Source organism: Canis lupus, chromosome 35, assembly GCF_048164855.1.
Source record: "Canis lupus baileyi chromosome 35, mCanLup2.hap1, whole genome shotgun sequence".
NCBI classification, from domain to species: Eukaryota; Metazoa; Chordata; class Mammalia; order Carnivora; family Canidae; genus Canis; species Canis lupus.
In genome coordinates, this window is record NC_132872.1 from 4,626,731 (window position 1) to 4,642,199 (window position 15,469).

The following is a 15,469-nucleotide window of genomic DNA, read 5'->3' on the forward strand; positions in this document are numbered from 1 at the left end:
GATGCGGGGCCTTCCTATTCCTCCCTCAGCCTTGAGCTCCTGCCACATGTGAATAACGGCCACTGCCTTCCAGGTGGCAGTTGTAAATTAACTTAGATCCTCAATATAAAACAGCTAATGTGCCTGGTACATGGCCGCACAAGCAATTTGGCTCATCTATGTGGCCAGGCTCATAGTAGGCCCTCAATAAACGAACAAATTAACAAATTAGTGACCCATACTAGAAGTTACTCATGGAACATCACCTTTTATTTAATGGCAGTTGGCTTTGGGATTCGTAGACCAGTAATTTTTTTTTTTTTTTTGTTTTGTTTTTTTTTTTAATTCTTTTTAATATTATAGTCCTATAGAGACATGCCAACTTTTTTTTTTTTTTTTTACTTATTGGATAAATTAATTTTTTTTGGATAAATTAGTTATCCTATGTTATCACTCTTCTGTTTTTTTTTTTTAAGATTTTATTTATTTATTCATGAGAGACACAGAGACACAGGCAGACGGAGAAGCAGGCTCCCTGCAGGGAGCCCAATGTGGGACTCGATCCCGGGACCTCAGGGTCACACCCTGGGCTGAAGGCAGAGACACTCAACCGCTGAGCTGCCCAGGCATCCCTCCCCCTTCTCTTTTTAAAAAAGGCTTTCAGGGCAGCCCCGGGGGCCCAGCGGTTTAGCGCCTGTCTTCGGCCCAAGGCCTGATCCTGGAGACCTGGGATCGAGTCCCACATCGGGCTCCCTGCATGGAGCCTGCTTCTCCCTCTACCTGTGTCTCTGCCTCTCTCTGTGTCTCTCATGAATAAATAAATAAAATTTTAAAAGACTTTTCAATTCCAAAATTTTCGAACTGAGAACGGTACACAAAATTAATGGAATTGAGCAGGGTCTGCTTTGGGAAGCCCTGCTTTGCAGATCACAGGGAAGACGAAGGCCGAGTTGCCAGTCAGGAGACCAGGGCACTTATCCTTCTCTGCCATCTAGTGGCCTGGTGACCTTGGACACCCCTCTTCACCTCTCTGGGCATCAGTTTCTTTATGGGTGAGGAGGATGGGCTGGAACAGGTTTTGGACCTCAGCCAGCTCTCAGGGCTGACAGAGTAGCCTCCTTAAGGGACAGTGGCACCTGCCACGTATGCATCAAATAGCCCCCAGCTGTTTCTATACTATTGATGTGTTACTTGTAGACCTTCCTGTTTGGTAGAGTTTGCTTAGGCTCTGCTAGAAATTATCTCTGGTCAATGAGAGAAGGTGCTGGACAGCCGGGTGGCTCAGTGGTTTAGCGCCGCCTTCAGCCCAGGGCATGACCCTGGAGACCCGGGATCGAGTCCCACGTCGGGCTCCCTGCATGGGGCCTGCTTCTCCCTCTGCCTGTGTCTCTTTCCCCCCACCCCCTCTGTGTCTCTGCCTCTCTCTCTGTCTATGTCTCTCATGAATAAATACATAAGCGAAATCTTTAAAAAAGAATGAGAGAAGGTGCCATTTAGTCTTTCTAGGTGTCATCTTCTTGGGCAAATAAATGAAAATTGAGGTCACCCTTCCCTCCACCCCTCACTATAGACAGAGCTGCTGTTGGATCCTGGGAGTGACTGCAGAGACCCAGCCTTCTTGCAGCTGGAACAGAACATGGAGGTTAAAGACTGGCAATGGATCTGAGCAAGAGAGTTCCACATCCGTCTGGCTCAGAGTCCAGACCAGGGGTTAAGAGACATTTTCTGTGAGGGCCAGATAGTAAATATTTTCAGCTTTACTGCCCATCCAGTCTCTGTCACAATTACTCAGCTCTGCTCTTGTGGCAGCAAAAAAGTAGCCGGGGACACTCTGCAGATGAATGAGTATGGCAGTGTTGCAATAAAACTTTATTTATGGACGCTGAAATGTGAATTTCATACAATCTTCACAGATCATGAAATAGTTTAACTTTTTTCAACGATTTAAAATCTGTAAGAACTATTCTTAGCTTTCAGGCTGTACAAAAACAGGCTGCAGGTCAGATTTGGCCCGTGAGCAGTATTTGCCGACTCCTGGTTTGCACACACACCCCCTCCCCCCGCCCCAGGTCCCCCCTAGGACTGGGAAAAGCAACCCCACCTTCTTGTTCTTGGCCAGTCTTGGCATTTCCACACCGTTACCACCAGAGGGCAATCGTGCTCAAGTTCCCTGGGTTGCTAACTCTGGTCTTAACCAGTCTTGGGGCCCCGACAGTTGCGTGTCTCCCAATTCTGAGTGCCCTGAGCCAACACCTTCTGGGGCCACCATTCCATCCCATGTGCGTAGGGCCCAAATGAGTCATGCTCCAGTAACCAAATAGGTCTCCAACACGTTGTTGGCACGTTTTGACCACAGGGGTACTTTGATGGCAGTCGTGGAACGTACTGGTATCCTCAGGGAAGAGAGGTTTTAAGGTGAAGAGCAGGTAGCAGGATCCAGGCCCCTGCCTTTCCCAGCTCCCAGCCCCACCTTTATGAAGTGCAGTAGGCCGCGCAGTATCTGGTCTCGCCCGCCCTATGGCATGCTCGCTTGGCAGTCTCTGCAGACCGTCATGGAGACACGACGTGTTGCTATGTGCAGAAGAAAACATTGCCCTGCAGGGAGAGGACTTCTTTCTGTACTTTCTCCCTCCCCCCACCGCCCACCCCCACTTTTATGAAGTGCAAACCAGGACCCTGGGGCCCGACAAGGGAAGAAACTGACAGTTGCTTCCTATATGGTGAGTGGACACATTCCTGTTCTGAGGCCAGAATCTTCAATAATGAGATTTTTTTTTCTCCCCCTGGAAATGAAAGCTCACATCCTGCAATGATAAAGTCCCAGGAACATATAGCATTAAGGAAACCACTGAGGTTCATAGCATGCACTTCTGTCTTCTTGCAGGACTTTATGTGACCTGAATAAAGGGCCTCCTGTGGCAGGGGCTCTGGGAAGAAAAGACGAAAGTCCTTTTTAGATTCCCATATTATCTTTTCCATGAACCCTAAAATGCACCGAAATGCACCTAATTGCAGCGTCAGGTTGAGGTCACACACTTGCTTTCTGATGAATATCTGCAGTGGGAAATGGAATCATTATTTCTGGAGATGTCTAAAAGGAGCCAGGAGCCTCATGTTGTCTGGGTGAGGCCTGTTATGCCTGCGGCTGGGCTGTGGGCCAGATGACCCTGTAAGATTCTTTCCAGGCTCAGAATTCTGTGAAGTCCAGGATGTGAACGTCGGGACTGTTTCTTTAAACAAAATGCACAGAACTATGTCCCTTTCCCTCCTGCATTCTGAATGCCTCCAGAATCTCTCCCCACGGTCCTTTGAGCCCCAGCCTTGCTCCTGCACCCCAAGGAGACTACTGCCTCTCCTTCATCTCCCTCCCTAGCCCCTGCTTCCTTCTCCACCTGCAAGCGTCTGACCCGCTGGCTAGAGAGGGGGCCTGACACGTCGTCAGCCCCCTGTGGATCTGAGTGAGCATGGGGACATGACAGCAGCAGCCCCACTGAGGACAGGGATCATATCCCCGCCCTTGGGAGTCCCCTGGCCTGACCCCTTCCTCTGCTTTCCTCCACAGAGCAGCCCATCCAGTACGCTCACTCCTCCTGCGAGGCTGGCGTGGCCGAGCTCCACATCCAGGATGCCCTGCCGGAAGATGATGGCATTTACACCTGTCTGGCCAAGAACACCTTGGGCCAGGTGTCCTGCAGTGCCCGGGTCACCGTCCATGGTAGGAGCCTCTGGGCACCTCTTTAGAAGCACCTTTGCTGCAGACATCTGCTCTGGAGAAAGAGCACTGCATCTGAAGGCAGGCAGGTGGAGGAAATGGCCTCTAGAGGTCCGCAGTGAATATGCAAAGGCCAGTTCCCCACCGCCTCACTCCATCAGGGCAGAGGGAAGATGCAGGGGTGAGAAGCAAGGGTTCCCTTGGCTCAAGAAGCTCCCAGTGTGGTAGGAAGAAGACCTCGCACACTGAAAGATGCTCTGGGAGGAGTACCCCCATACCCCCTAGGACTTAGGGGGTCTCACAAATGCCACCTCCTGTGCTAGGGGCCGCTGGCCAACAGAGTGCTGGCATTGAGGCTTTGAGAGGGTCCCAGGTCGTTCCCCTTTTCCTTCTGACCCTGCACCTCCCCACCTGCCGAGGCTTGTTTTCATACATCAGCAGCCTGGTGTCCAGTAATCTGATTATCATGCTCATCCATTGATCTGCGCCAAGCCCTTGGCCCCAGGGAGTTCCAGGGGAGCCACAGCACTCAAGACAGGGCTGTCTGGGCTGTGGTCTCGGTGGGCATGGTGACAATACGCAGGGAATGCTTCCTGGGGCCGAGGTATTCAGGTAAGCCGGCCTCCCCATCCTCACCCCAGGGCCTGGGCCCCAGCTCCAGTGTGTGTCTGGGGCCCGGGTGCTCAGACCGGGTGTGCTGTGCTCCGTTTTCCCAGCAGGAGACCATGTCTCTTCTCTCTGTTGTCCCCCAGGGTTCAGGGCCCGTGGGGAGAGTCTCCCTACCACGTGAGCAGCCTTCTGGGAGGCCGCAGGACATGGTTTCACTGAAAAAGGCAAGGAGAAAATCATGTGCTGGTTACTGCGTTAAATACTTTCTCATTTAGACCTCAGCAGCCCTGGGGAGGGCCGTGCTGTCCCTAGCTTTTACACAGAAGGGTCTGGAAGTCTCAGAAAGCTTCTGTACCTTGCCTAAGCACACAAGCTGGTAGGTCAGATTGGTCTTTCAGACCCAGATCCCGATGACTCCGAGCCTTTCCCAGAGTGTGCAGCCTCTGGCCCAGAGGGAGAGCCTGGGCCCTGTCGGCCGGCAGTGTCACCCCTTAAGGATTAGGGGCTTGCTGGCTCTATGAGGCTGTCTGCCAAGAAGGGGCACACTCCCTGGCCTCCCCAGTTTCTCTGAAGTGCCCTGGCATGGAGTCCTCACCTGGGAACTGGCTTCTGCTTCCTTCCAAGAAGGTCATTCACACCCAGGTGGGAGCCTGACTCTGGCCTCTCGGAAATTTGTCAGCTGGAATTCTGGTTTCATGGCCCATTGAGAGGCTCGGGAAACTGCGGTCATGAGACAAGAACAGATCTGAGCTTCATGTTTTTGGGCCCGGGGAGTAGCCCTCATCTCCCTGGACATCCACGTGGCCTACTGCAAAGCCTAGTAACAGGCAAGAAGGCCAGACTGACATGCGATGGGTCTGTTGCCCAAGACTCTCCCTGCTAGCTTCAGCCTAGTGGCCCCACTAATCCAGTGCCTGCCCCCACTTGCCTGGGTTTACATTGGATTAAAGACACTCAGCTGAGCTAATAGTCGCTCTGGAGGCGAGGGTCCCCAGATGAAGGATCAAGGAGTCTTTGGGGCCGTCCTCCTGGTCCCCAGGTCTGTGTGGGGAGTGGGGCCTGGGGGCCTGCCCATCCAAGCGTGTTTTAAAGCAGAAACAGGTTCCCAGCAAGAACGCTGCTGCAGCCTTTTGGGTTTGCCCTGAGAACAGCCCTGCATGAGTGAGAACTCCCTCCTGGTGTGGGGATTTGCTGGCCTGTGAAGGCCAAACAGAGGCTCAGATACCATAAATGGTGAAACAGGCTGAGAGGCTCGGCCACGCGCTCCGGGCACAGGGCTGGGCTGTCTGCACAGGAGTGAGGCAGGCTGAGCCTGGCACGGCGACTCCCTGGCTCCCTGCCCCAGGGCGCTTGGGCAGCTCATGTCCACGTCCCGCACCATTCTCAGCTGTGGAGTTTTTCTGACTTTATTGGCAGCTCCTGGGGCTCTAGGTCTCTTGGGGGAGCTGAGGGGTAGCAGGGACTGCAGGAGAGGCATTTGTGCCTCCTGTGCCCCGCGTGGTTCTGCCCAAGCCTGGCCTTTCTTTTAACCCTCAGTGTGGCCCCGGCCGCAGTCCCATCTGAGCTGTGGAGCGGACTGGCCGGGGGTGAACCCCGCTGCACCACCAGCTGCCCTGGCAACCGGGGTGCCCTTTGACCCTCCAGGCCGCACATTCCTCTTCTGGGCCGTGGGGACACTGATAGTCACAGACCCTGGTACTGAGGATTGAATTAATGAACACAGCGGACATCCTCAGCGTGCGCTGCTACGATGATTGTCCAAAAGACCCCACCACCCCCCACCTTTAAGCAAGGTAAAATGATCCAAAATGCCAACTCTAAGTGGTTTTACCAAAGGACCAACTTTGCCACGGTGGCTGGGCGGTTGTCTGTCCCTCTGTGTGCCCGTTCGGTGGTTGTTAGTAAGGGGAGAGAACCCCAGAACGTGAGAGGGAGGGAGGTGTCTGGCGGACAGGAGAGCCCAAGAGCGCCCTTCTACAGGCCCTGGCCACCCTGGGGTCAGACCCTGGGGTCTGGGTGCGCAGGTGGGTGCAGGTGGGTGCCCGGGAGGGGCGGTTCCCAGGACGGCTGTGTGGGCGGGCTCAGCAGAGGAGCCTGGCAAACACGGGGCGTGGGCTCTTTCTTTCTCGCTCCTTTAGCCTCCCGCCAAGCTTTTGCCATCATCCAGAAATCGCGGGGCCAACCCTCGGACGTGACTTCGCGCCACTTGCCCCAACTCTCTCTGCCTCCTCTGCTCTGCAGCCCCTTCCTCCCAAATCTGCCTCTCTTCCCAACAGATGTCCTTTAGGAGGCCCTCCTGCTAACCCCAGAGTGAGCTCTCTTACTGGCTGAACCCCCCCTTACCGTTGTGCTGACTTGTCAGCAAACGCGCCCTGAGCCCCCGCTCTGTGCCCATCCTGGTTCCCGGGAGGCTGCGGTGAGCAGGGCGGACAAGCTGGGCCTTCGTGGCGTGTGCGTTCTGATGGGGAGACGTGCAGCGATCAGCACCTCCTTTGATCAAAGACTGGCTGAGAAGGGTGGAAGGGATCCTTCTGGATGATGGGTGACGACACTGGCTGGGGAAGGCAGGCTGCAGGGAGAGGAGCTGTTTTGAGCAGACACTTCCGTGGGCTGGAGAGGGTGCTCCAGGAGGGCCATCCAGCAAGTGCAAAAGCCCTAAAACTGGGAGCAAGTTCGGCCTATACCAGGGGCAGCGAGATAACCAGTGTGGCTGGAGCAAGGCGTGTGGTGGCCAGTGGTAGAGAATGAGTTCAGAGGGAGAGGCAGGGGCCCCTCATGCGGGGCCTCTAGGGCTAAGGAGCACACACTTTATCCTAACTGTGAGATTTTACTCTAATTGCTTATTTAATTGGCTTCCCTGCCAGACTGTAAGCTCCCTGCAGGCAGGGACTATGCCTTATTCATTATTGCGTGTAGAACACACGTGAGCATGTGTCCAGTGAAGGTAGGAAAGCCCACGCAGGGATGCGACCTCCCCAGAAGTGCAGCAGAGCATCCCTCCACCTCCTGACTTACCCTGCGGGAGTGTGCAAGAAATCCAGCTAGCTTTCAAGAGTCCCTCAACAAATACCCCTTCTGTCCTCCCGCTGCCCCAGGGGGAAAAAGAAAATCCCCCATAGTTAACCACCAAGCAATGGAAATTCTTCCCCCACCAACCCCACCCAAGATGAAGACCAAAGGATGATCAATCCAAATTCCTGCAGAGCCCAGGAAGATCTGAGGGAGAGTAAATATTTCCGTGTATTTGGACTGAGTCATTGGGGTGGGGGAGGGGGAGACTTCCTCAGGCTAGAATATTTTAATTTATCTCCCCCTGGAGTGTCTTTGTCAAGGCTAAAATTCTTAAGTGACTGGATTTACTATCTTGCTAACTGTGCCCATTTTGACTTAGTGGGTGTTTATGTAACTGAAGGCTTACTGGGTCTCGTAAAAGCACCTAAGGACATAAAATGTTGGTAAAAATTTTTTTTTTTTTAAAAGAACTGGTTCATAGAGTAAAAAAAATAAAAAATAAAAGAACCTTAATAAGCATATTTATAGAGTATTTGTTTTGATGAAGAACCTCTAATGGAAACACCAGGCGCCAGGGAAGTCAGCCGTGGCTGGATGTGCGAGCGTCGGGAGAGGCCCGGTCACTCTCAGGTTAGTGACAGGCGCTTGGTGGGGCAGCGAGGAGCCCTGACAGCTGCCACTGCCACCTCTCTCCCAAGTGATGCTCGGGGACTTTGGATGTTGTATAACCTGTCCAGTGGTATCAAGTACGGACTCTACCCTCGATAAGCTTCCAATTACTAAAAACAAACATTTCTAATGCTTATGTTAGCTGGAGAGAAATCGATTGAAGAAGGATCAGCATCGGTTTTAATTTTTTTGTTTGTCTTTTTTTCTTTTTTTAAGATTTTTATTTATTTATTTATGAGAGAGAGAGAGAGAGAGAGAGAGAGAGAGAGGCAGAGACATAGGAGGAGGGAGAAGCAGGCTCCATGCCGGGAGCCTGACGTGGGACTCGATTCCGGGACTCCAGGATCACGCCCTGGGCCAAAGGCAGGCGCTAAACCGCTGAGCCACCCAGGGATCCCGTTTGTCTTTTTTTTTTTTTTTTTAATTATTTTTTATTGGAGTTCAATTTGCCAACATATAGCTTAACACCCAGTGCTCATCCCATCAAGTGCCCCCCTCAGTGCCTGTCACCCAGTCACCTCCACCTCCCTTTCTACCACCCCTTGTTCGTTTCCCAGAGTTAGGAGTCTCTCATGTTCTGTCTCCCTTTCTGATATTTCCCACTCATTTTTTCTCCTTTCCCCTTTATTCCCTTTCACTATTTTTTATATTCCCCAAATGAATGAGACCATATAATGTTTGTCCTTCTCCAATTGACTCATTTCACTCAGCATAATACCCTCCAGGTCCCTCCACGTCAAAGCAAATGGTGGGTATTTGTCGTTTCTAATGGCTGAGGAATATTCCATTGTGCACATAGACCACATCTTCTTTATCTTTTAAGACCCTTAGTCCACCCACAACATCTGTCCAAAAGTCACTTAAATTCTAAGGCAAGCAAATAAATGTTAAATTATTCTGTAACCAATATTCTAGTTTTGTATAGTTTGGATACAACAGGAACGGGATCGCGCACCATGCGGGTCCTTCATGTCACAGAAAGTCTTCTGAGTGTATATGTTTGCACGTAGGCGTCCGTATCAGAACTGGAGCCTCATTTTACCAATTGGACAACTGGAGATGTAGAACTGTCTACTTCTCCAGCCCGCTATTTGCCATATCTGGCATTTACTTGCTCGGAGTCCTTGGTCAAGAGTGCCATCCAGAATTACAGCCTTGTGTCCCTACGAGCAAAAATGTGATCTGTGCTATGACCATGTGGTGGAGAGCGTGGTTTCCAGGCACTCACCAAGAGGGGGCACTGGATGGTTTGGATGCTCTACCTTCACCTAGAGAGATTGATTGTTAACTTCTGAGTCAGGTCAGAAGGCGGTGGTTGCAATGATTCCTGCGTCCCATCCAGCAACCCTACCATTACTGGCCAGAGATCTTTTGGGGAATGTCATACGCCATTGTCTCCTTTCATTCTCCTCCTTGTACGCTTCTAATCCCCTTTGCTTCTTAGGTTCTAGAGAAGCCAGTGGGGGGGAGAAAAGCCAACAGAGCAAGGCTCTTTTTGTGACACACAAGTGGAAGTTTTGCTGAATCACCAAGTAGGTTTATATGGTGAGGAGACAGACTTCTGTTGGAAGAGAAGTCAAATACCTCCCTAGGGATTTACACCTTGCATAAAAACCCCACAAATAGGAAGGGGCTGGGTGAAGGTAGAGCTTCCTTTGACAAGTCCTCTAGAGTCAACAGTCATGGCATTTAGGGAAAGGAGGCTAGTCTGTGACCCGTCCTGGAACGTGCTGGATTTTGAGCACCAAATAAAGAAAGGAGGGAGGACTGTGCTTCCAGAGCTCCTTCAGTTGGTGATTTACTGAATTCCCATATTATAACAGGGTTTGGAATGAATCAGATTTGCTGTTGGGATGGTATTTTGTGTTGTAATGACTAAGCAAAATAGCTCAGCGGTTCTTTCCTCTCCAATTATGCATCTGCAAGAGGTCTGTGTGTCTGTGCATGGGAGACGTTAGGAGATGGGGTGTTAGGAAGGAGGGGAGAGCCATTGCACAATCCATTTTCATTTGGTGACCACCTGTGAATCTAGGGATGCAGGCAAGCTGCTCATGGACAGGGCCTGAGGCTCTGAGAGTGGGACTTAGTAAACGGCCATGACAGCAATAGGCGGGGGCCCTTCTGTGGGGGAGTCTTGGGGGGGCTCCTTAGATGGTAGAGTGTTTCCCACCAACACCCTGTCTCTGTTTATATGTCTGTCATTTGTTCAAGCACTTTCCCACTTTTTTTTTTTTTTTTTAATCTGAAATAACTTTGGAATGAGCTGGGAGCCTGCCGAGGGCCCTTTTCAAGGCAAACTACTCAAAAGCGTAAACATGTGTATTTAATGCAAGTTCGGCTCCGTAAACACCAGCCTTCAGGGAGCATCAGGTTGGCTCATAAAAGGAGACGGGTGGAGAAAATGCTCCTAGGGAGAAACTAGAATTGTTTTTCCCGCTAAACCCTTGGAAGGGAAGGACCCAAAGGGAAGAACAAGAGGATCATTGTAGTGTTGAAGGAGGACTTAGATCACAGCCACCATTGGGCTGCAGACGCTTCTTAATTTCAATTAAGGTGTCATTCATGTCCCCAGGTTTGAGGAGCAGCCTGGGCCTATGCAGGTTACTGTATACGAATTAATGAGAAAAGTGCACCTGTTGTGTGGGTATTTAACTCTTTCTCTGGATAAGAGCTTTCCAAAAATATAATAGTGTTTTTAATGTGGAACGTCTTTTTTTTTTTTAATTTTTTTTTTTTTTTTAATTTATGATAGTCACACACACAGAGAGAGAGAGAGGCAGAGACATAGGCAGAGGGAGAAGCAGGCCCCATGCACCGGGAGCCTGACGTGGGATTCGATCCCGGGTCTCCAGGATTGCGCCCTGGGCCAAAGTCAGGCGCCAAACCGCTGTGCCACCCAGGGATCCCTGGAACGTCGTTTTGATAGAAAAACACTAAGTGGTCAGGAAAGCTGGCTCATCTTATTTATTAATTCCCGTAACAAGGCCACTTGCTACTTGTGAATTAGCTCCACTTCACAGGTGGAGAAATCCCTCGCTCCGAGGTAAGGCGGCCGCCCACTACACCCCGTCCAGTCGCCAGGCCTGCAGCCGCCATGGCCTGCACACCTCCCTGCTCTGGGCCTCGGGGACCCTGACGGGTTCTCCATGTGCTCCTTCTGCTCCACTGGAGCAAGAAGTCAATGTGGAAGGTCACAACAGGAGTCTTCAAAAACAGCTCCCGATGAGTCAAAACTGCAGAAGTGGCCACAGAGGAAAACGCTGGAGGGTCAGTAGGGTCTTTCCCTTTCCCCCCATCCATCCCCTCTCTGCCCGTCCTCTCTCCCGCTCCGCTCCCTTCTCAGTCCTGTCCCAGCTCTAATGCATATGGCATCATTCCTGTCATCGACAGACTGCCTCTAAGTATTTTTTTTTTTTTTTTTTGCCTCTAAGTATTCTTGATCTCAGTTCTTGTCTTTCCACGGAGGACAGGCTTGATCTATTCCTTTTCTCTCGAAATGGAATAGAGCACCCAGTAGCTAGCTACTCAGATAAATGACAGAGTGAGTCTGTGAGTGACCACGGAGTCACTGGCCAGGTGACCAGGTACCAGCGCCACAGGTGAGTTCACGTTCAATCTTTAATTCGAGGCCAGTGCATCTGGGCCCTTCCTGGATTCCAGAGGGCAGGGAGCCCCTCTCTGGGTTTGGTCTCAGCAGAGCAGCAGGAAGCACACCTGCGGAGAAAACCTGGAATCTGTTTAATCTGGCTCCTTCTGAGCCGGGAAGCATCTCTGGGTCCCCTCCCATGCCATCTCCGTCTGTGTGCCCCGGCCAGTGCTCGCCCTCCCCAGATGAAGAAGGCTCAGGTTCCCTGTGCTCCTGGGGGCCTCTCGCCTGAGACCTTAGCCCCCCTCCACCAGCTTCAGACGGAGACTGTGCCAGGAGACCCTCTCTAGGATCACTGGGGAACCTGGGCATTGGTGCAAACGATGACAGAGACCTCCCCGTGGAATCTAGGTGACTGGCCTTTGTTCTCAGGACGGCGGGGGAGAGCGTCCAGACCAGGCCCCTGGTGGGCTGCATCAGCCCCGGGATCTTGGCACGGGCCAGCTCCCTTCTCTGAGCCTCAGCTCTCTCCGACATTAGTGGGGACACAATCTGCCCCACCTCTGGGGATGTCAAGGATAACGCTGAACAGGCTGCGAACATCCTTCAGAATCCTGAAGTGCTGGACTCTGCAAGGTGGTGTTGTGACGATGTCTTCTCAGCTTCCAGAACTGTCTGGTTCAGTGGGAACGAAGGACTGTTCTCATTGTCGTTATGGTCACATGGAGTGTGCCCAACCAAAAAAAAAAAAAAAAGTCAGCTGGTTTAGGAAAGGCAAAAAAAAAAAAAAAATCCATGTATTTTAATACTTTTTATGTGCCAGAGACTGTTCTAGCTGCTTTACATATGTTGCTGCTTTTAATCATCTAAAAACCCTGCAGTATTCATCATGCGTTGTACTGATGATGTGTCTGTTACTCTTATCAACACTGTATCATCAAGAATTGGTGATAACTGTGGGTTGGGGAGCTTGCTTCAGATCCCACAGCCAGATCTCTGAGTTCAGAGCACCAGTCTCCATCTGTCTTCTGATTTCATCTAAGCCTGCACAAGAGTGAGCATCAACTGATGCCATAGTACGTAAGCGACAGGTGACACAGAGTAATGTGTTCGGCTTTGAAATTAAATGAAGTACACACGTCTTGCCCTTTTTACCTGGCTTGGCCTTGCTCTGCCTTAGCTTTTCTCTCCTAGCTAGGGCCTAGGATGTGGGTCAGCAGATAAGACATCTGTCCTTGTGGAGAGTTTGCCCCTGGAGACGCCTGGTTCCCGTGGAGGAGATGGCCTCCAGACCATCCTGGCTTTTCTGTCACAAGGCCTGGGTATGAGCTCTAGGTCTGCCTGGGCCTGGCCCTGTGAGCTTGCACAGGCCACTCACCCAAGCGCGCCCTGGCCTCTCCGTCAGGAGCCTGGAGTCGTGGGATTGGGACTGCGGCTTCAGGATTCTAGTTAGGGCTGCTGTTCTCAGGCCTCTTACGGAAAACTACTTGCCCCCAAACTGAGATCCTTACTGGCTCTGTAATAATCCTGGTGCCGAGTGTGTGTAGGGAGGGTTGGTCGGTGTCTCACCCTGTGAAGGATTTGCGGTGTTTGAGTGCTAGGGATGACTCAGCCATTCACTAGCCTGGATTCAGTCACGCTGGTCCCATGTGACCACCGGCTGTAGGTCTGAGGCCAAGTTCATTCTGCACGCTTACTCCCAGTCACTTCCCTTTGCCCTCCTTGCAGGCTGAGGCCTGGGGAAGACAGAGCAGGTCTGGGGCGGCGGTGCCATGAGACGCAATGTCTCCCAGGCCGGGCGCCCACTCATCTGTCTCCCGGACGGGGTGCAGCCAGGTTGTTCTCAAATCATTTTACCTGTATCTCAGGAGAGTTTGAAGCAATACATTTGTATTCCTAACAATATTTGCCACGGGTCATTTAAAAAAAAAAAAAAAAACAAAACACAAAAAACACAAAAAACCCCAAGTCTGCGATCCTTGGGTGAGGGCCCCATCTCTGTTCCCTTGGAGCTGAAAACCCCAAAATTATGAAGCCCAGGTGGGTAGGTGGGAATCAGTGCCTGTGTCAGCTTCACACCGCAGATCTGGTTGGTGCCGAGGGGTCCTACCGAGTATGTTCACACGTTAGCTCTTTGAAACCCCCGGAGTCCTGAGATTATACTGTTGGGACCCTAAACACAGATGAGGCAGTTGAGCTTCGGGGAGCAGCAGTGACCGGGAGGCCCGGCCCCGGCCCTGCGTTTCCTGTGGCCGGCGGAGGACCGGGAGCTGCTGCGTGCGAGGGGGCGCCCAGGCCGCAGATAGGCCTTTCGTCCCCACGGGCTGCGCCCCATAGGGTGCAGGCCAGGAAACCTGGGGGGGCGAACACCTGAGAGAGGGGAGGGGCCCCGGAGGGGCCGCCAGGGGCTCGAAGCGGTTTCTGATGCTCCCATAGCACGTAGGAATGCCCGTCTACACGGACCTCTGAAACAGGGCACTGGCTGCGGCAACAGAGGAGCACGAATCGGGGGGAATCTAGACAGGCAAAAATATTTTGTTCTCAAGCCTCCGTCGGTGCAGGACAGGAAATTCCTCAACTCTCCCGAGGCAGCCTACTTTCCCGGCCACTGCAGTCCAGGCAGAGAAAGGAGATCTCTGCACTTCCAGGACGCGGCCTCCCCGAGCCCACTCCTGGGGCCTCGGGTCAAGGGCAAACCTGCCTGGCTGCCCCTCTGGCAAAGGCAGCAGTGCTGGGGTCTGGGGCGGAGGAAGAAGTTGGGGCTGATCCTCTGGTCCCAGACAGTAGGGATCCCCTGCCTCGACCGCCCTTGTGCCCCAGGTCCATGCCCTTCACAATGCACCTGCCTTGGAGGAGGGTTCCCTCCAGCATCCTGAGCTTTCTCAGCCCCTCCCATCCTCATTCCAGAGGCTGCCCTGGGAGAGCTCTGCGGTGGGCCCTATTTTTTTTTTTTTTTTTTAAGTACCAAAAGATAGAAATTCAGTGGCAAATTTGGAGTTGGATCTTTCTCCGGTATATAAAGCACCATGGAGATGTATCCGCATGGCTCTAGGCCTTCTGCAAATCTGGTATATATGGCCTTTGCTAATAAGAACCCAAGATACCAGAGCCCCTTTCCCCAAAACTTAGAGTTTAAGTCACAGATACCATAGCCCTCTCCCTCCCTACCCCTGCTTCTGCCAAAACACAAAATGAAAAGGCTACAGAATGATTGAAGAAGGCCAAAGCCGCCTGGCTCACAGGGTAAAGGGCAGGATCAGAGACTGGGCAGCCACGAGCTCCTCCTGCACCAGGGCTGTCCTGCGTGGACGCTGACACTGGCTCAGCCACTTTGCTGCCCCTTCCCCCCCAGCTCACAGGAGGCAGGTCAGAGCCCAGCTTGGGGAGCAGCCCAAGAATATCAGTCTGTTTGTGACCCCATCTCCCTGGAGAACTGAAACAGGGGTGAGGGGGCCAGCCCTGAACCCAGAGAGTTGTTCTAGTTTTGTCTTTGACTAGCTGGTGTACTTCTTCCCTCCCTCGGAGACTTTCTTTCCCCAGTTTTTTTTTTTTTTAAGATAATATTGATGTACATATATTCATGGTGTTTAATTTGAAAACTTCGCCCAATTTTAAGAAATGAACATCTCCATCAACTCCAAATGCTTCCTTATGTCCCTTCACAGTCCTTCCCCGTAAGCCCCAGGCAACCACGGATCTGCTTGCTATCCCTCTAATTTGCCTTTTCTGAAATTTTATATAAATGGAATCATCCAGTATGTACTCTTTCTTTGGCTTCTTTTATTCAGTGCCATTTTTGTGAGGTTTGTCTGTTGTTGTGTCTCGTTAGTCTGTTTCTTTTTATTGCTGAGCAGGATCCCATTGCATAAATATAGCACAGTCTTTTTATCCACTCACTTGTT

The 15,469-nt window shown here is 51.8% G+C and overlaps 1 protein-coding gene and 1 long non-coding RNA gene across 5 annotated transcripts in view; one reads left to right on the forward strand and one right to left on the reverse strand.

The window, feature by feature from the left end:
• Window positions 1–15,469, forward strand: part of MYLK (myosin light chain kinase) — a 203,680-nt gene that overhangs the window by 95,400 nt on the left and 92,811 nt on the right. For all 4 annotated transcript variants that reach the window (XM_072811851.1, XM_072811849.1, XM_072811848.1 and 1 more), the window contains one exon: window positions 3,542–3,694. In XM_072811851.1, coding sequence (XP_072667952.1) covers window positions 3,542–3,694 — 153 coding nt within the window. The remainder of the gene's footprint in view (window positions 1–3,541; window positions 3,695–15,469) is intronic.
• Window positions 11,353–12,316, reverse strand: LOC140624887 (uncharacterized). Its single transcript, XR_012024329.1, has 2 exons — window positions 12,129–12,316; window positions 11,353–11,695 (listed from the first exon to the last, which is right to left on the reverse strand). It is a non-coding gene; the product is annotated as an uncharacterized lncRNA (long non-coding RNA).